General features: G+C 36.3%; 1 protein-coding gene across 4 annotated transcripts in view; it reads right to left on the bottom strand.

Moving 5' to 3' along the window:
* The window catches only part of POLK (DNA polymerase kappa), a 69,093-nt gene that overhangs the window by 13,135 nt on the left and 33,931 nt on the right, over positions 1–22,027 (bottom strand). For 3 of the 4 annotated variants that reach the window (XM_058564553.1, XM_058564493.1, XM_058564646.1), the window contains exons 3-8: positions 21,293–21,412; positions 13,492–13,644; positions 10,374–10,505; positions 7,101–7,254; positions 2,924–3,163; positions 1,115–1,239 (exon numbers count right to left, since the gene is read on the bottom strand). In XM_058564553.1, coding sequence (XP_058420536.1) covers positions 1,115–1,239; positions 2,924–3,163; positions 7,101–7,254; positions 10,374–10,505; positions 13,492–13,644; positions 21,293–21,412 — 924 coding nt within the window. The remainder of the gene's footprint in view (positions 1–1,114; positions 1,240–2,923; positions 3,164–7,100; positions 7,255–10,373; positions 10,506–13,491; positions 13,645–21,292; positions 21,413–22,027) is intronic. The other variant, XM_058564735.1, reaches the window with a different exon arrangement.

Genomic DNA, 22,027 nt, shown 5'->3' with positions numbered 1-22,027 from the left:
ACTTGGGAAATGGTGGGAAAAACAAACTTAAAATGAACTCTTTATTGCAAGACTTATGAATTTTTAATATAATATTGTTGTGACCCAAGGATCGTACGTTCCACAGTTATCTGACTCCAGAAACCTTTTTGATGGAGCATCTAACCATACCTTGAAAAATATAAAGCACTGCTTTATAGCTACACTTTACATATATTAAACTATTCAGTAATCATTATACATTTTATGCTTTGACATAGCCTTTCTTCTGAGCATAGAAAAATGCTTTATTTAAATTTACTCAGGGGCTGGCCCCGTGGCATAGCGGTTAAGTGCGCACGCTTCACTGCTGGCGGCCTGGGTTCGGATCCCGGGCGGGCACCGACGCACTGCTTATCAGGCCATGCCGTGGCGGCATCCCACATAGGGTGGAGGAAGATGGGCACGGATGTTAGCTCAGGGCCAGTCTTCCTCAGCAACAAAAAGAGGAGGATTGGCATGGGTGTTAGCTCAGGGCTGACCTTCCTCACACACACACACACACACAAAAATTCACTCATATACATTATGTTGAGTGAGAAAAGCAAGCCCTAGCACATCAAATAGTGTCGAGTGCAATTATTGTACAAAAAAGAAAAAGCGTATATATGCAGAAAAATCTAGAAGCTTTAAAAAATGATAAAATATACCCTTTCTATAACTGCTGAAGAATCATTTTACCATTTTAAAGACAGTAAAGTATTTTGGTTTATTTTTTGTCAAAAATAGTTAAAATTCTAAACATTGTTGAAATATTATACCTATCAGTCTGGCAGCAATCTGGACTTTAGCACTAAGATGGCATATTAAGTTACAGCTGAGAGAACTCTTACAAGTATTCTTTTTATTTCTCTTCTCCTTGGCAGGGGTACACTTAAAAAGTCTGTTATCTATTACTTTCTTAAAACTTTTCAACAAATAAGCTTCTTAAACCTTTTAGGGTTTCATAGAAAGATTTCTTCACGTCTAAATTCAATCATCCCTTATCGTTCTTGCTTATTAACTACTGTTTTAAAACTTTTTGGCAAATAATGATTCCCATCATCCTAAATAGTATCTCTTCAGAATTCAGGGTATATTTTATATAAAATCTCACCTTTCTAATGGGTAAGTCCTTGATGAAGTCCATCACAGCTTGTCTGTTGGGGAGAATTTGGTATTGTCCATTTGGTTTATTCTTATCACTGCATACTTTGGCTAACATTGTATTTGGGGCAATGCCTTAAAAGAAGAACACTCTGATGACTCAAAGAAGTTGATATGTATGATTTTAAAGTATATGATGACAATACAGAAAAAAACAATAATGTTAAGTGCAAAAAAATCTGAAATAATGTGGAATGCTACTTGAAAAATAACATTTGATTACTATCTATCTCCCCAGGGCTTGCTATAGTTTTAGGAAAAGGAATTGTATTAGTTACTGTGGCAGCAGAAATAAGGAATATTTAAATCTCAATGGTATTTTAAAGTCTAAGAGTAATTTCTAAGTTTAAGTGATATTTTTCGTTTACTTACTATCTTTAATAGGAGTACACAGCTGTCTTACAGAAATAAAGAACCAGAATGTAACTTAGGATAGATGTTTACTTTTTGAAAAGGTCTTTTGCATATATTATTCACATAAAGAAAAAAATCAGGGGCTGGCCCGGTGGCGTAGTGGTGAAGTGTGCACGCTCTGCTGCAGCAGCCCAGGGCTCGCAGGTTCAGATCCCAGGTGCACACCAATGCACCGCTTGTCAAGCCATGCTGTGGCAGCATCCCATATCAAGTAGAGGAAGACGGGCACAGATATTAGCCTAGGGTCAATCTTCCTCAGCAAAAAGGGGAGGACTGGCATCGGATGTTAGCTCAGGGCTAATCTTCATCACCAAAAAAAAAAAAAAAAAATCAAAGGTTCTGGGTTGCAGTATATTTAAAACAATGATAATGAGGCCGGCCCTGTGGCTTAGCGGTTAAGTGCGCGCGCTCCGCTGCTGGTGGCCCGGGTTCGGATCCCGGGCGCGCACCGACGTACCGCTTCTCCGGCCATGCTGAGGCCGTGTCCCACATACAGCAACTAGAAGGATGTGCAGCTATGATGTACATCTATCTATTGGGGCTTTGGGGGGAAAATAAATAAATAAATAAAATTATTGAAAAAAGAAAAACACAATGATAATGAACTGCGTGCATCGTTTTTATGTTACTCACAAAGCACATTACTACTTCTCAGAAAAGTGTTTTACAATAGGAGTGTTAATGATTAAGATAACTTGAAATAGTTATATTCAAATATAATCATTAAATAGTTCAGTTCAATTTTTATACACACCTTCCTAAAATTCATTACTGATTCTCATGCTTTGGTTTTGGATAGAAAGAAAAGACTAACCTAATCATAATATGGCTTTTATAAGATCATTTAGGGTCCTCATGATGAATATCAGTTTCTATGCTGAGACATAATGATACCCTCCTGGGTTAGTGACAGACGTAAAGCTTTTTCCCTTCACCAGATGGCCCTAGATTGCTGTGTTGCTAGTTGGTGTTTCTTCTGTCTCCCACCTTGTGGCCATCTGGGGTCTCTCTCGCACTGTAATCCTGGACAGGGCTGAAGTCTCCCAAAGGAAAGTTAATAAAGTATTATGTCCAAAACCAACTAAAATATATTTTGTGCTTAAAAAAGGATAGCTACGTGAGATTTATGATAGTTTTGTCCGTGGGCTCATAGGCTTTTCTGCTTAACTCCATTTTGCCTTTAGGTTCTAGGCATCCTGAATAGATACAGCGGTTAGAAGTTGAATCAAAAAATGGTAAGTAAAATGTTACTATATACTTTACAATGAGAAACTACTAATATTACACTTGAATTAGCCAGTCTGAAAATTCTAACTATTATAGCCAACAATATCCTTTTAAGTACCTGCACTGGCTGTCAATGTTGTTTTTTGCTCAATTCTGAAACGAATTTCCTTTACCACTTCCTCCGCTGATGTTCCAAAAACAACGGAGCTTTGGAGTATTTGAGGATTATTTTGTTCTTCAAAGTTCACTTGGAAAGGATTTCTTGGGAGCTGCAAATCAGGAGGACTATCTTCAAAAAGTAGTGGAGAGATGGATCCTTCATGCTCACTCAGTTTATTAACTTCCTTTCCTGGTTTATCTAAATTATAAACAGGAACAGTAATTCATCTTCATTTTAAGAAGTACATACTTCCTAAATTAAGTTCTCTATATTCTTTCTAAAGACAAAACAAATCTAGTTTAGCTTTGTTTCTAAGAACCAAGATCAGAAATGTTATTTCTATTTTATAATTGTTTAACAAAGAAAACACTGACACTTAAGTTTTTCTTAAAAATAATATTATCCATTTCCATAGCATACATTTTAAAAGTAAATATCCTATGTAAAACTCACTAATTTTTGCGCCTAAATTAATTGAAACCCAGAATTGGGTTTAGATTCACCTTACTTTTTTCTTCAAAAAAAAATAGAGACTGGCCCAGTGGTGCAGCGGTTAAGTTTGCAAGCTCTGCTTTGGCAGCCTGGGGTTCACAGGTTCGGATCCTGGGTGCGGACCTACGCACTGCTTATCAAGCCATGCTGTGGCAGGCATGCCACATATAAAGTAGAGGAAGATGGGCACAGATGTTAGCCCAGGGCCAATCTTCCTCAGCAAAAAGAGGACAATTGGCAACAGATGCTAGCTCAGGGCTAATCTTCCTCACCAAAAATAAAAAAAATAAAGCTCTTTTTCCCTTTACTCATCTCTGGGGGGAAAAAGAACCTTCTTATATTAGAATTTAGGAATGAGGAAAAAGGCATTAACCAATCTAGAATAATTATGACTGAAAAATAAGTTTCGTTTTCAGAAGGGAAAAATTTAAATTTTCTTTACTCATGGAATAAACTTTTCAGATGTTAGAATACTCTGAATTTTCTTCTTTCAAATGCTGATTTAAATTTTGACTTACTTGTTTATAAAGTATCACTTTCACTAAGGGAATATTTGAAATAAACATAAACTACTTCTGAAAGTTATACTTCTTTAAATATACAAATTCTTAAGGTCTGATCAGATTAACCACAATCCAAGTTTAAGGGAAAGAAGTCTTTATTGTTATCAATAGGCTGTAAACTAATATCATTATTAAAAAGCAAAGTAAAAATACCAATCTGGTTATTACTTCATTTTATTTGCATTTTTCATAAATGGACTGTAAAATACACTTAAATCTATACTGATACTAAAAATGTCCTCACAAACAAATCCATTAAAGATTTTACTTTCTGGACTTAATGAAGGAGAAATGCAGTTTATTTTTATTATTATTATTTTTTTTAATGGCCAACTCTTTTTTTTTTTTTTTTTGTGAGGAGATCAGCCCTGTGCTAACATCTGCCAATCCTCCTCTTTTTTTTTGCTGAGGAAGACTGGCCCTGGGCTAACATCCGTGCCCATCTTCCTCCACTTTATATGGGACACCGCCACAGCATGCTTGCCAAGCAGTGCGTCGGTGCGCACCCAGGATCCGAACCAGCGAACCCCAGGCTGCTGCAGCGGAGCACGCACACTTAACCACTTGCACCACCGGGCTGGACCAGAAATGCAGTTTAAATGTATTTATAACAACTAAGATTAACAATAGAGCTTTCTAATCCCATTTCATAATTTTATTACATATGTTTTCCAAATTAAGGTAAATGCAGAAGCAAAAATTAAATTTCTAGTTTCAAGACACATATGAATGCATATTACTTAAAAAATGAACTTGGCCTTTTAGGATGATTTTCTAAAGATAATATACATAATATGACAAACACCTGATTAGTTTCAAATTTTAAAGTATATAATATGAATTAAGTCACAGACAGATGTTTTCCGAATCTGAATTCCCAGGTCACATATAAAATAAGCCTTATTTTCAAACTTACATTTGTTGTTATTTATGTTCTTCAGTTCCTTTCATTTTCCATATTCTGTTTTTAAAGTGCAAAGCAATTCAGAAGGGATTAAGACTGGCACAGTTGAAATGGTATCTACCAGGACCCCCTTTTTCCCCATCTGGATGGGTGGAAGTCAAGGTAAAGAGAGCTGCAGAGCAGATCAAGTGTCACGTTCATAAGCTCCTTCTGCGGAGTTCCTTACGCCAGGTTTACATATCTCATGCCTTTATCACCCTACCCTCAGGGGAGTCACTGAGAGTAGAAAACTGCACTAGGAGGCAAAGTATGCTGCCTTCAGGGGCATTGTTAGAGCTGCTGCTGAACGGTGTAGTCACCTTTTCAATGTCTACTTCTCTGTGAGGTCTGGCTATGTCACTAACTGTTGACGTGGGTCTTGCTTGCTGAAAGAAATATCTTTATAATCCCCATAACTGAGGTGATCAGAGTACAAAACTACAGTTTTTTATATTCTGAAACACTAGGATTAGAATATCGCATCTGGATGGCAAGTGCTAAAATGTCTAAAGTATTTCAGTTTTTTACATTGCCTGGCACTCACCATCCAAATTTATATGGCAGAATAAACAAAAAATAATAATTATCACTTTATTTGTATATAGACATAGTAGTTAGCAATACTTTTCCAAAGACTGCACCTTTTAGAAAAGGGGCAAACAGCAGAAAAACATCTTGGACTTTAGAGGAAGCTATCTCAATCACCTGCCCTGGCTCCAACGCACTGTTGGCAGCTCCCACAGCATAATGTGAAATCAGAAATGCCTGCAAGGCCTGCCCACAAGGATTTACACATGAGGAAAAAAGTTACACTACTTAAATTGTTTAAGAATATGAAATACATGAAGAGGAAGGTACATAAATAAATATGTTAAAAGCAATAGATACTAAAAATTTACATCCTTATAAGTGAGTTTGGACATATAACAAATGTAGAGAATGAAATCATTTACCTTAGTCCCAATGTAATTTTTAAAAAACACATTGTGAAAGTAATTGTTACAGGATGCCCTCAGGGGATGCTTTGATATAACCATTTAATGGTCCCCCCACCCCTTCTCTTATCAAAAGTAAGGAACTAACAAAGTGAGATTTTAAGCAAAGTGACATCAGGCTTTGTGTGCCACTTCCCCAAGCAATAAAGGTATACTAAGGAAAGAAACTCTTTTGCTCCAAGCCTCTGTGCTCAGAAGTTATGCTTGTTTACTGTTGAATGAAACTGTTAAATGAAACGTAAAGAAGTTCTGACTTGATGTCCACATTAAATTTGCTCCAAAGATATGAGTCCCAAACGATGTTAGAGTTGGAATTTTATGCCATTGAGGATCCACCATTTTTGCTTCAGGGAAAGTTACAAACAGGTTTCCCTACCAGTGCCTGTCCCAGGCAATGGGCTGTGCATATGAAATGTGGCTGCGGGTTGATGAACTTTGCTCAGGGGTCCAGGACAGCTCAGACATTTGCAGTAATCATACCTTTGATAGAGGGTTGACAGCAGTATGTGTCTATCTGCATGTTTCTTGGCATTGTTTTGGATAGGTAATAAAGGGACCATTTGAAAAAACCTTTGATGTCATGAAACTTCTGTTTCATTTTATATAAAAGAATCAAAATAAGGTCTAAGGCAAAGAAAGGAGTTGGGCAGTCATTAATTTTGGCAAGGTTGAAAACAGTCATAATCACTGTATAACCAGATTATAGAAAATTTGGGAAATGAAGGAAAAAACCCCACCCAACATTTTGATTATGTTTGAGGCTTATTTTTTAAAAACCTATTCTCTATTAACAACTACAACAAAAGGCCACTTTAAATAGATAACCTCCTCAGATTCAATGCAACCGGACCCTTTGTTAGCTAGATTGTAGGAAAAGAACTGCTGTGAACTGACTTTATTCAGGCACTCTGCAGTCTCTTAAAGTCTAGAGATTTAATAATCTGATTCGGTTTAAAAGTCACATCCCACACATTTCACTCAGAAAACCCACTGGTATCTTTTAAGTTTCTGATTTTCCATTTTTAATAATTTTTCATAATAAAGATACATCTTGTCCTACCACCTATGCATGCCAGTGAGTTAACTGACTTAATTTAAATGTTTTTTTGTTTTTTAGTTTGATTGTTCTAATAATTGCTTACCATTTTCTAGAGAGCTCCCTGTTTTGATGAAATACTTTCTTTTGTCCTCAGGCCAATTTTCTCTTTCTTGTAAGTGCTTTGTTATATTCAAGTAGGCTTCGTCAAGACTCATGGCCATAAAATTGGGATCATAATCAGCAAGTATTTCCTTGACCTTCAAAAGGAACAAAATGGTTTAAATTTTGCTGCCACAACAAAACCTGTCATATACAGCTGATAAGAAACATCAATATTCTTACTTTGCCACTGTAGTAATGATCCTGCAATCAATAGCTCATGGATTTAGGGAATAAATAATTTACTGCCAGGGCAAGTTGTCCAAATTCTCTTTTGTATTAAAATAGATCATGAAGGCAGAAGACCATGAAATAGCTTCATTTGATACAATCTCTATTTAGCCACCTCTTATCTAGATATAGTAAGTGATTCAAATAAATCTCAGACAACATTATTCCGGTAGGTACAGAAAAAATGGTTAAGCAACATAATTTTAGGTAGCTGGTCAAAAGCAGAAGTGGAAACAATAGGATCTTGCTCCCTCTCACCTTTTATGATGGTTTTTGCTCATTTTAAAAAGGAATAATCTTACATAAAGGTATTACATTGCTTTAGAAAGTAGTTCTATTTCAATTAATTGTAATATACAGATAAAACTCCACTTAATACACACATTAGTGCATGTATCCCTTCAGGAAAACAAAGCTCAACTATCAGGATTTAGAATGGAAAAAAATGACAAAATCTGTAGCATATGTGCGTGACTATATTAAATGAGGGGGAAAAGTCTGGAGTTGCATCTTGGGATAAAAGAAATAATTAAAGAGATCAGAATCTCTGTATGATTCTACAAACGCCTTTTGTGTATGTGTGTGTGTGAGGAAGATCAGCCCTGAGCTAACATCCATGACAATCCTCCTCTTTTTGCTGAAGAAGACCGGCCCTGAGCTAATATCTATTGTCAATCCTTCTCCTTTTTTCCCCCTTTTTCTCCCCAAAGCCCCAGTAGATAGTTGTATGTCATAGTTGCACATCCTTCTAGTTGCTGTATGTGGGACGCCGCCTCAGCATGGCTGAGGATCCGAACCCGGGCTGCCAGTAGCGGAGCACGTGCACTTAACCGCTAAGCCACGGGGCCGGCCCCTACAAACGCCTTTTATATAAGATAGTTTTATTACATGAAATTATGAATTTTTTTTTGACCACTGAAGTTAGCTGAAATCAGAGGAAATGACTGTCAAAATATGTATATTAGAAAAACATATTTGCTGAATTATGTTTCATCCAGTATTTAAAAGCTGTCTGCTGTGTCATGAGAAAACCTTATATTTTATAAAAAGAAAGCTTTTTAGTTTAATATAATTATGAACAGCTGAGTCAAAGGTAATTTTAGAAAATGGTGACATAAAACTTTGCCAAGCTTTACTCAGAGTATACCTTAATTAGCTTTGCTCTTGTAGAAGAAACCATTTTTATAATGTACTCAAATGGAATCTTTCTAGTGAAAATGAAACTCTGTGGTTGGCAGCCAACTAAGACTATTCTGAATGAGAAGTATTCCTAAGAGACATTGAGTACTCACTAACTTCCTTTACATACGATACTGCTTTAAGAACGAAAATAGACATGTTCCAGTAAAAATCAAGCACTTAGGCTTTGAGAGCAGTTAAAGTTATTCCAGTCTTTTGAATAAAACAAAAATGGCTTTTCCTTAATCTTTATGTGTTGGTTTAAAAGTTTAATGTTTTTATAGTCAGTGAATGTGTGTAGTTCATTTACACGTAAGAACTCATTTGTTATCTGCAAATAAACTAGTTAGATCCTGCTCAAATTTGAAGATTTCTCCAATGTATGTAAATAACTAGACTAAAGATAACTAAAAACAATTTAGGTCTCATTGTCATACTGTCAGAACTTTTACTTAGTTAGAGTAGGACTTAAAAAATTCTTTCTCACAAAATCTTGAAAGATTTTCAGATTTATTTAAAACCTATAATATTTGTGGTTAGCATTTTCTCTCTTTCTAAGACACAAGCCGTAACCAAATGTGAACGTGCTTCTCCTTCAGCCCCCCACCTCTTCAGACTATTTTTGAAAGAATGAAAAACAATTTTTTAAAAAATTTGGGGTGGAGTATCATTTTAATTTGGGGGGGTTCATTTCTAGGGGAAATGAGGTAGAATACAAACAAGAGTAGCAAATCTAAGATCATCTGCATGACTAAATGGTAATAGGCGCTAGCCCATCGTTTTTTTGTGTGTGTGAGGAAGATCAGCCCTGAGCTAACATCCAATACCAATCCTCCTCTTTTTGCCCAGGAAGACTGGCCCTGGGCTAACATCCATGCCCATCTTCCTCCACTTTATATGGGACGCCGCCACAGCATGGCCTGACAAGCGGTGCAGCGGTGCATGCCCGGGATTCGAACCCGTGAACCCCGGGCCGCCACAGCGGAGGGTGCACACTTAACTGCTACGCCACTGGGCCAGCCCCTAGCCCATCACTTTTTAAGTGTTTCAATTCAAACAGTAGTCTTTAACACACTGCATTTTACCTCAGTAGTCTAAAAGTGTTTGATGTAGCTTTCTAAAATTTTACTTTATGACTTAAGTTTTAGCACTCGCATGATAGTCCAGTTGTTATCAAAAATAGAGAAAATGGCAGTTTTTCACATATGACAGTTCAGGCAATTTTAGTGAATAATCAAATCTTCATACTTCAGAGATCCTTTTCAAAGTAATAGATTATTCCCTTTTTTCTTTGATTATCAGTCTCCTAGACATTCAATGCTCATAAGCATCCTCACTAGGATGTAGGGCAAGGAAAGCAGCTAATCAAAATAAGTGAATTTTGTTACTGTTTAAAAACATTAATAAAAAATTTATTTAGAAAAGACGTTGAAAATAATGAGTAGATTCTGTAAATTAGAAATATAAGGTGATTCTAGAAGAAAACGAATATTGTATATAAAGAAAAAATAGCTAAAGTTAATTTAGATTATAATTTAGGTAATGCAAAGTTTTCTGGGGAGATAAGTGTTTTCTAAGCAGTTGGAAAAAACATGTGGAAAGGCAAAGAATTGGGAAATAGAAGGGTATATTCTGGATACCATATGCAGCTCAGTACTCAATATACAAGCTGAAGAAGTGGTAGGAGGTGAGACTAAAGGGACAAGCTAAGGCCAAATTCTGATGTGCTATGGCATTTGGACTTGACTCTGTAGGTGACAGGAAATGAGTGAAGGGCTACAGCAGGGGTGAGAGACATCAGACTTACCTCTTGACTCACAGCTCGGTATTTATCAAAGTTTGGGGGCACTATAATAAGTTGTGGGCAGAGTCTTTTAGCAATAAATCCTGGCATGGCCGCACGAACACCAAACCTTCTTGCATGGTAATTTGAAGTAGACTGAAAGAAAATGGACCACATGGGAAAAAATATACAAACCTAAATGGAAATATTGATCAATGCATTCATAAGAAACACATTACTGATGTGCACATTCAATTCAAGGGAATTTCTTTTATAGGCCACTGTCTCAAATCAAGCTTTGACTTTACCCTATCATGGTATTATGATACCATGACTTTCTCCCACTGCTGTCTCCATATTTATAATGGGACACCAAATAATAAGCAAGACTGTGCTAATAAAAAAATTTCTCTTACATTTCCAGTAACTAAACTTCATTGTTTTTTTTTTTAATTTTTTGTTTATTGCAGTAACATTGGTTTATAACACTGTATAAATTTCAGGTGTATATCATTATACTTCTATTTCTGCATAGATTACATCACGTTCACCACCCAAATACTAATTACAACCCATCACCACACACATGTGCCGAATTATCCCTTTCGCCCTCCTCCCTCCCCCCTTCCCCTCTGGTAACCACCAATCCAATCTCTGTCTCTACGTGTTTGTTTGTTGTTGTTATTATCTACAACTTAATGAGTGAGATCATACTCATTGGTTTTAAGGCATACTTGTAATATAGTATATAAAAAGTTTGGATGACAGTGGGTGATGTTATATAAAAGCATTAGTATAGTAATAGTAAAGTGTAGCTATAAAGTAATATTATAGTACAAATAGTATAGATGTTACATGAGAGTAACAGTATAGAAAGCAATATTATAGATTTGGAATTGCTCTATTTGGGATTTTGGAAATCTTTCATCTAGAACAAAAATCAAAGGTCTAATATATGGTTAGTCAAATCTAGTCTCCAAAATGAAGTGATTAAACATTCCTTATTAAATCCTGTTGACGATGATAGCTGACAATAGTCTATGTTAATGTAGCGGATCACAGTACCATTTACCATTTATAATAAATTTTATCACAAATGGAATCTTTGGAATCTCAGTGAAAATTCAAAGAAATACAAAACAGAATCTATCAAATGAAGGGGTTACTTCAGAACAATAATATCAATTTGCCATTAATGGTTTTCAAATGGCATTTAAAAAATCTTGATAGTACTCAAAACTATGCTAATCCTTGGTCAGTATTCTGGAACAGAAAATGGAAATAGCACTAGAAAGACAAACCAATGCTTTAAATATAAATAAGTCTAATGGAACTGATATAAAAGCTAGATCTATAGTAGAGCTGAAATAAAATTTTAGATCTGACTTCCTTTATCTTTTAGGTTTGTGGTAGACTGTAAATCACAGCCACAATACTTTAAAGTTCTTCCTTTCAAAAGGTGGGTTCTAGTTCCTCATGCCAAGTGACCTGCCTTGTGACTTGCTTTGATCAAAAGAATGTGAGGGAGTGACATGTGAGTCCTGAAGCCTAGGCATTAAAAAGTCTGTAGCTTCTGCCTTTGCTTTTTGGGATCTGGCAACTTCGTAAAGATCTTGGGTTAGATTACTAAATGATGATGCACTATGTGGAGAGGGGAAAGCTCACCAGCTGGAAGCCATTCCAGCCACCTCAGTCGAAGTGACAGACATGTTAGTGAAGCCATTTTGGATCCTCCAGCCGCAGCTAAATAGCTGTAGCCAACCCCAAGCAGAGTAGAGATGAGCCATCCCCTGTACTCTGCTCAGATTACACAATCATGAGCAAATAAATGGCTGTCCACTAAGTACTGAAGGGGTTTGTTATGCAGCAATAAATAGCTGCTACGGGGTCTAAGTTCTAACTATGAGTGCTAACTTAGAACATTTCAAGGATCCATCGAATTATTCAAACAAGAATTCTAAGTGTTAACAGACTGGAATAATCAAACATGCAACACTACTACACTTTTATGAGTTTAATAGGACAAAAACAACTATGCCTCAAATCTCACTAGAAGGGAAATCTATTAGTTAAGCATACAAAAAGAGCAATCTTTGTTTAAATACAGCAAATAATCATTTTGAATTTGGAAACAATAACCAAATATATTTTTTCAAATATTAGTTGATGATTTGTAGGAAGGAGAGTATCCTTTCAATAAACACTGTTTTGGAATCAAGATTGTTAGTTGCCTGTAAACTCACGGGAACACAGATAATGAAGAAACAGATTACAGTTTTATAATAAAATAAAAACTTAGTAGGAATTAGGTTTATAGCTGTCTAAGGCATTGGAAGGAGTTAGGAACAGGGAAAAACTCTCCTTGTTTCTCTTATATGTTTTTTTAATACCCAAACCTATCTATTCCAGTTGCTATTTTTAATTCGCAACACATTTTTAGCTACATACAGCTATCTTGGTCATCTTTACTTTCTATGGTTAGGGTGGCAATAAGGAAAAGCCACATAGTAATCAGAAAAGCAAAGGTTCTAAGTCATGGGAAAAACTACTTAATCACAGTACTATATTAATGAAATATGTTACTCTAGAACTGGGGCTGGCAAACCTTGTCTGTAAAGGTCCAGACAGTAATTACTTTAGGCTTTGCAGATCTGTTGCATTTACTCAACTCCGCTTTCAGTGCAACAAAAATAATAAATGAATGGGTGTGACTGTGTTCCAATAAATTTTTATTTACAAAAAAAGGCAGCAGGCTGGATTTGGCCTGCAGGCCATTGTTTGCAAACCTCTGCTTTAGAATAACATTTCCTTTCCTTTCTTCTATTCTCTTTAACTAGAACAGTTACTTAAGAAAAATATAATTTGCAACAGAAAGATACAATGCCACTCTACCATTTACCAGGTTTGTAACTGGGCAAGTTATTAAACACCTCTCTGAATTTGCTTTCTTATCTGTAAATGGAAATAATTTGTACTTCAAATGATGTTGAAAGGATTCAGTAATTGAACACATATAAAGCACCCAGAAAAACACTCGACAAACTGGTAGAACTCAATAAAGGCTTCCTCCTTCATGAGCCAGTAAGGCTTAATTGAATATGTTATGAAATTTCCTTTTTGTCATTGATCTTTACCTACTTACCAACATACTCCTTGTTCCTACAGCAATGGGTTTATCCTTCAATTCTGGATTGTCTCTCATTTCTACAGCTGCATAGAAAGCATCCATGTCAATGTGTACTATGGTATTGTTCAGATCCCGGCTCTGTTCTAATTCCATTGCAAATTTGTCAACCTTAATTTTAAAAAAGTTAACATACTTTTAGACAACATAATATGGAAACACTACTAATCATAACATTATTTTTACTTTTAGTAGGTATCTGTCTGTCTCTGTTTGCCCATCTATCCATCCACTCATCCAACCTCCCATCCACCCACCTATCTACGTATATTTGATTGTTTATTAAGGCTACTAATTGCTTGTATTTTCACGAACATAGGCATTCTGTTCTCAAATATCATTCCCTATCAACTCTTTCATCTCTCAATACCCACAAGCACATAATAGGTACTTAATAAATATTTACTGAATGAATGAACTATTCCAACTGCTTGTATCAAAGGATTCTACTGCTTTATAAATTCGGAGGACAACTTATTGTAACTGAAAGCTTCAGTTTAGGTAAAAGAAACAACTCCTATCTGACTCCTAATATTAACGTCTTAAAATAGCAATAAAGGAAATATACAAAAAAAGACTATACTACTTTGTCATATGATGTCTATGCTGAAGAGTATCACGCAACTGAATGTACCAAACCACAAGGTAAACATGCCCTCTGCAGAAGTGCTTTTATGAAGGTAATATTTGATAACCGTTAGTCTATATAAACCAAAATTGAAAATTGTAGCTGTAATTTATTCTTTCCTAAAACTTCAATATATATGTCAAGTATATTAGTGAAGAATCTTAAAGAATTTTTTGTTTCTCTAGAGAGAAAGAGTTCGATTGATAAGAAGAAGGAGAAATGAATGGGGCTAGAAATAACCAAAGTAGAGCAGTAAGAAAAGGGTTTCTGTAGCAAACATAACCATACCCAAGGGTTCCTTCTTTGTGGCCTCTACTATGGAGGCTGAAAAAGCTAAATATGCACTTTCCCAGCTTGCCCTGCAGCTGGGGGTGGCTGTGTGACCGTCTGATCTATGTGACATAGAAAGAAGTCAGTAGGACCATTAAAGTAAAACCATGAGAGAAGATAGAGAAAGCTGTTGAAGGAGAGGGAGGACATGAAGAGCATGGAGTGGCTGGAACAGGGACAAGTCTAATAAATGTGATCTATTTCTAAAATGATCAATGGATAGCTGCATAACAAAGCAATCAAAAATTGAGGGAAAAACAGCCAGAATACAAGCAAGTGGGGTGAGCTCAGGAATGAAAGCAATTTGCATTATGTGGAGATACCCATAGCAGGTTTCCTCAAAGGTGGAGAGTTACAGGGGTGTAATTCAGCTTTTCCCCTGGCTGGACTTCAACCTTGCTTCCCTTCTGCAGAATTTTTTTTCATAGCCTTCCTTCTTAGCATTATAGTGACACTAGCAGCTCACTAGCTGCAGGTTAAGACTGTAACTCCTCTTTTAAACAGTCACCTTGAATCATATTTGTCTCCAGTAGCCACAGAGAGACTTTCTAGAGGGTCTGCTCCTGTTTAGGCTACAACTCACTGAATGACCTGGGTGCTCTCTGCCTTCTTCAGGCTGTTCCTCTGTCTATAACGCCCTTCCTAGTTCTGTCATAAAGCCTTTAAGGATCAGCTCAGATATCTCTCTGTAACTTAACTGGATCTCTGTCCTCTGCACCACAGAATTTAATGTTCCCTTAGTTGTTTTCTTGCTCTTACTATGGCACTTATTGTATTAGATACTGAATTGTGAGTTCCATCAGGAGAAAAACTTTATCTGCCTTTAAAGTCTTTTCTCATAAGAGAGAAAGGGGAGGGAGACTCCTAAGAGAGAAGGAATAAAATGTATACCGATATCTATCTATCTATTTATTTCTGGTTAAAAAAGAGGAAGTAGTATTCGTAGAAAAATTTTCGAGAAGGCTGATCTCACGCAGTGAGACACCACACCTAACAAATGGAACTTTCCATTAGTCCAATTTATTACCCAGATTTAAAACAACTATTTCTTCCAGTACCTCAACTTTAAACTAGAGAATAGCATCCTGACACAAAAAAAGATGTAAACAAATCATGGAGACTAATAAAAACAAGGGTAGATTTAAAACTACTCTATAGTAATCCAGAAAACATGCCTAAGATATGAATCAACTGAGAATAAGGGAGTGGCATCTGAAACATCTTAACCCAGAAACACTGGGAAGGAAAAAGATAATAAATAGCAAACCGAATGAGAAAAAATTCTCTTTAGACTCTTACATTAAAGCTATGACAATTTTTTCAGCAATCTATTGTCTTTTCTGTGCTTAAAGCAAGTGTACCGTTGCCAAAAGGAAACCTCCCCACTGAATGAGTCACACATTCCACTTTACTATCTCTCATTAGTCACCCTTGTCTGAACTCTTTTCCTTCTACATCTACCAAATGCACACCACCACTGCTTTTGTCAAGTTTCTTCTTTTGAAATCCTCATTCATGTTTTCCTTTCTTCCATTTTCCCTTCCAAATAACTTTCAAGTTCTGATCTGAGCCTCTAACGTGTACGTTATCCCTTTTGCTACAGTTCAGAACCAGTGTGCGTGACAGTGGTTAAGAATAAGGCCTTTCATTTGGGTCTCAGCTCTGCCACTTATTAGTTACATGACAGCGGGCAAGTTAACCCCTCTCATCTTTACTTTCCTGATTTGTAAAATGGGACTAAACCAACCTCAAAAGGCTGAAAGAATTAAAAGAGATACTCATGTAATGCACTTATCTAGGGATATGGTAAGGGCTTAATGATATTAACCTATAATTTTAAAAGTAGAAGTGACATTTACAAGTGACATTACAAAAGTAGAGTACATATATGTGTCATATAATATGCTAAGTGCTTCCTATGTTAACTCATTTAATGGTCAAAATAATTCTGAGATAATAATTATTATTCTCATTTTATAGATGAGGAAACTAAAGTTCAGTAAGATTAAGTAATTTGCCCTAGGGCTGGCCCCGCAGCTTAGCGGTTAAGTGCGCGCACTCCGCTACTGGCAGCCCGGGTTCGGATCCCGGGCGCGCACCGACACACCGCTTCTCCGGCCACGCTGAGGCCGCGTCCCACATACAGCAACTAGAAAGATGTGCAACTACTACATACAACTATCTACTGGGGCTTTGGGGACAAAAAAAAAAAGGAGGCAGGATTGGCAATAGATGTTAGCTCAGAGTCGGTCTTCCTCAGCAAAAAAAAAAAAAAAAAAGAGGAGGATTAGCACGGATATTAGCTCAGGGCTGATCTTCCTCACAAAAAAAAAAAAAAAGTAATTTGCCCTAAATCATACAGCTGTTAATGTTAGAACTAGCCTTGAAACCAGGTTACTCCAAAGCCTGTGCTCTTTCCATTATTTTATGATGCTTCCCTAAAATAGATTTTAAAGAGTCTTTTTGTGTGTGGGGGGGGGGGCGGGGGGGGAGATCAGCCCTGAGCTAACATCCATGCCAATCCTCCTCTTTTTGTTGAGGAAGACTGGCCCTGAGCTAACATCTATTGCCAATCCTCCTCCTATTTTTTTTTTCCCTTTTTCTCCCCAAAGCCCCAGTAGATACTTCTATGTCATAGTTGCACATCCTTCTAGTTGCTGTATGTGGGACGCCGCCTCAGCATGGCCAGACAAGCGGTGCGTCGGTGCACACCCGGATCTGAACCCAGGCCGCCAGCAGTGTTGCGTGCGGACTTAACTGCTAAGCCACGGGGCCAGCCCCTTAAAAAGTCTTTAACATTGAAATAAGCTCAAACCAGACTCAAATGGTGTATTTTATATCCACAGTATGTCTTATTTTTAAAAATCCCCCTTTTCAATTACTTTTTAGGAGACTATTTCAGAAATACTGTTTTTCATTTTCTTGACTTAGTATTACCCTAAAAATTGCTGAGTAAATCTAAGTTCATAAAATCAATTGTTAAAATGGTCGAAATGCACTGATTGTCTGTGTAGGAGCCATTTAATATAACGTGGATGTTTGTCCGTTCAATTTGTGAACTCATATAATAACAAGACGTTTTGGCACCTGCAGAAATGATTGTGTCTTTAAGGAGTCTAATGAGGAGGGATGGGGTGGTGAATACTACTTGGTGAAGTTCTGAATAAACATCATGGGAGTTCATGCCTACACAGGTTACTTACCTCAGCTTGACTAGCAATACTTCATACCATCTTATCATACATAATAAAATCTACTATTTGAAAATTTTATGACTCTAAAATAGAAACACATTTCCCATGAAAAGCTGTTTTCTCAGATATTCTACACTCCTTAGGACTTCCTCAATCCCCTCCCGTTTATATAATTTCTTTTAAAGGAAGCTCAACAAATGAAACAATTTAACAATCAACATAAAACACATTTCCTCCCATTCCCCTTGCAAAAGATGCCAGAGAGCCTCCCATGAAATAGTCAACTAAAACTAACAAAATCTGAAGTTCTGCTACACAATGTAAGGTATTTTCTATTCCTTCAGATTATTAGCATATTTAAGGATATGAGCTTTAAAAATAAGTAGTATGAACAGCAAAAAGTTATGTCCTATATTGTTCATATGTCCTATAGCTTTAAAACTTTATTAAAGATATTTATAGACTATAGATCAATAAAATTTACCAAAAAGAGGTCCAGAAAGTAAATTGCCTAAAGATTAAATCAATTTAAAAACAACGTTATTGTGGACAGAGTGGAATTTTTTTTTTTTTGGTGAGGAAGATTAACCCTGAGCTAACATCCGTTGCCAATCTTCTTCTTTTTGCTGAGGAAGATTAGCCCTGAGCTAACATCCGTGCCCATCCTCCTCTATTTTATATATGGGACGCCTCCAGAGCATGGCTTGACAAGCAGTGCGTAGGTCTGCCCCTGGGATCCGAACCAGCGAACCCTGGGCCGCCGAAGCGGAGCGTGCAAACTTAACCACTACGCCACCAGGCTGGCCCCCAGAAGGGAAGTTTTTTTAACTTGATGAAATGATGCTTAAATTTATTTGAAAGAAAACAGTGCATGAGAGAAAAAATTCTTTTTAAAGAACAGTAATGAGGGAGGATATTAAACTATATTATTATCATTCAATAATTAAAATTGCATAGTACTGATACAGGAAAAGATTCAATTGATTAGAAGAGACAGTGTAGAAACAAATCCAAGTACAATGAGAATTTAGTATATGGAAGTGCCTCATTTCTATTCAGTGGAGAAAGGACTCATGATTCAATAAATGGTGTTGGGACAAGTGAATCACAACTTAGGAAAAATAATACCATTTAGGGAAAATATAATACAATTTAAGAAAAAAAACACATCATACCTTACATCAAGAAAATTCCAAATGGACTACGGATTTGAATATAACAAAATCTATAAAAATACTAAAAGAACATTTAGGCTTGGTTGTGAGGAATAACTTTCTATGCACAACAGCAAAGCCAAGAAAAAAATTTTTTTTAATACTGCTGAATTTGATTACACAAACATTTAAAACTGTACAGGAAAACACCCCTGCAAAATCAAAAGACAAACAATATATTGTAAAAATATTTACAATAAATGGCAGAGAAAAAATATCCTTAATATATGATAAGATGTATAAATCAAGAGAAAAAGATACAAACTCCTCTAGAAATGTGGGCAAAGGATATTTATTGCTTTGGACTGCTAGTTGAACCCCTAAATCCATTCTTTCTTCCTTCCATAGTAATAGATTTTTAGCTAGGCACATGGCCACCCAGCTAGAGAATATATTTTACAGCTTCTCTTGCAGTTAGGTGTGGCCATGAAACTTAAATTCTGGCCAAAAGAATGTGAGCTGAAGTAATGGTGCAACTTCTTTTTCACTTCTTTAATAGCAAATTACTTGCCTTCGATTTTTTTCTTTGTTCCTTCTTCCTTACTAGGGGCTAGAATATTGACTGGAGGTAATCCAGTTTTGTCAATCCAAGTAAGGATAACACCAGGGGACAATGGAACAACATGATGTATGTAGAACCTGGGTCTTCAAATTACTATGGTGAGCAGAACCACCTGACCAGCTACAACTACTTGCCTGTTATGTGAGAGAGAAAGAAACGCTTATCTTATTTGGACCATTATATTTTTGAGTCTCTTGTGCCAGCTACTTAGTCTATATCCTAACAAAGAATAAAAGAGGAAATTTCCACAAGAAGGAAATATTAATGGCAAATAAATGAAAAGACGTTCTTTCTCTGTCATAATCAAAGGAGGGCAAATTAAAACAACCATGAAATAATATTTTGGACACTGTATCAGCAAAAACTTAAAAGACTGATAAAACCTAGTTTTAAACAAGTAAGTGAGATAACCAGCACTCTTATCTTGAAAATGTAAAATGGTATAATCTTTGGTGAAAATAACAGGACAAGAGTGAAAAGACATATGAATAAGAATGATCATCGCAAGATTGTGTATAAAAAAAACTGGAACCAAGGTGGGAGAAGGTAAATAAGTTGTGGTACAGACCTCCATACAGTGGAATGCTATGAAGCATTAAAAAAGACGATTTGAGAGACAAAATCATCTTGTCATGATAGCAGACCACTTAACACAGAAGATAAAAAATTAGCTTGCACTCTAGGACAGCATTTATCAAACAAATGACACATTATAGTTTGGTAAAGAAAACATAAAATTTATAATCTCTAAACTATCACGAGAAGACTTTTGTAACAGTAGATTAATATTATAATTTTATCATTATGTTATAGCCTAAAGTGCTTTGTTAAATTGAATCAGGTTTTGATAGAGGGTAAAGCTGTCTTTAAAAGTAAACTTTGGGGCCGGCCTGGTGGTGCAGCAGTTAAGTGCGCCCTCCACTTCGGCAGTCCCAGGGTTCACAGGTCCGGATGCCGGGTGCACACCGACGCACCACTTGTCAAGCCATGCTGTGGTGGCGTCCCATATAAAATAGAGGACGATGGGCACGGATGTTAGCCCAGGGCCAATCTTCCTCAGCAAAAAGAGGAGGATTGGCATCGGATGTTATCTGAGGGCTAATCTTCCTCACACACACACACAAAAGTAACCCTTAGTTTTACTAGCAGAACCTTGACTGCTTTAAGTTCTCTATCTACCACATGATGCCCTGTAGCTTGGCTCTGCTCCAACTTTTCTCCTGAAATAACTTTTAATACCAGAAGAAACTCTGAGTATTTACTCCCTGAAGATGCTGGAGAAGCCAAAAGCCCCCCAATTTTTAGAAGTCTTCTGTTTTATCTTAAACATTCATGCACATTTGGCATTCTACCCTATATGTGACTTTTTGTTTTACTATAACACAATTGTATTTTAAATTACGTACTTTCTAATTTAATTAGTTAACATGTTCCCCCAAATCTTTTTGGCAAAATCAGCATTGCAGAAACATGCCACATTTATCTTGTGGCCTTTTCTAGCTGCAAAGTATATATATAATAAAAAGAACATAAGTTTGGATTAAATCCTAGCTCTGCCAACTACCTGTCATATGAAGCTAGGCAAGTTACTTAACCTAATTCAGCCTTCATTTACTTTTCTGTATAATGGAGGTGACAACATCTAGGTGTGGAGTCTTCATGTAAAAGAATAGACCAATGTTTAACAAAGTAAAGTATGTGCATTTGTTAAATTTTTATGCTTTACATTTACCTTTTACCTTGTTTTCAATTATGACTTGACCATGATGCATTTTAACTGTCAATTACTATTCTGCCAGCTTCCACTTTACTTAGCAATTTGAATTAATACCTGTAATTGTGCTTTCCTTAGCTGCTGGCTGGTAATCTGAGCTTTTTGTTGCATCATATTTTCAATCCTTTGGTTGACTTGCTTTTCTTTCTTGAGTTCATTTCCATAAAATCTGGACCCCTATGCAGGAAAACAAAACATAGCATAAGGAAAGCATCACTTAGTATAACCTGGTGACTAAGAGTACAGACTCTAGAATCAGAATGATCGAATTCAAAACTTAGCTGCACTACTTACTAATGGGTGACTCTAAAATTACCTCATCTTTCTATGTCTCAGTTTCCTTATCTGTAAAATGAATTTATAGTCACCTACATCATAGAATTGTTGTACTTAGCACAGTACAAAGTCTCTGAATGAGTGCAGATCTGCACTCAGAAAATAATGTGTCCTAGGCAGGATCCATGGGGTATATGCAAGGCCTTAGTCAGTTGGGTTATCAGTTATCTCCTTCATTTTTACTTAAAAAGTATTTTTAAAAATTTAATGTTAGTCATTAAAGAAAATGTAGAAATTAACTTTTAGAAAATTACCCATCATCTCATCACTGAACATAATATCTATCCATTCATCAAGCTGATGGACATTTAGATTATTTCTACTTTTTGGCTATTATGAAAAATGTTGCAATGAACATTTATGTATACATTTTTGTGTGGACATGTTCTCATTTTCCTTGGGTATGTACCTAGGAGTAGAATCTCTGTGTCATAAGGTAACTCCATGCTAAACCTT

Source organism: Diceros bicornis, chromosome 1 (genome assembly GCF_020826845.1).
Source record: "Diceros bicornis minor isolate mBicDic1 chromosome 1, mDicBic1.mat.cur, whole genome shotgun sequence".
Taxonomy (NCBI): Eukaryota; Metazoa; Chordata; class Mammalia; order Perissodactyla; family Rhinocerotidae; genus Diceros; species Diceros bicornis.
The sequence above is the reverse complement of the archived record's forward strand: the minus strand, read 5'-3'. Positions and strand labels throughout refer to the sequence as shown.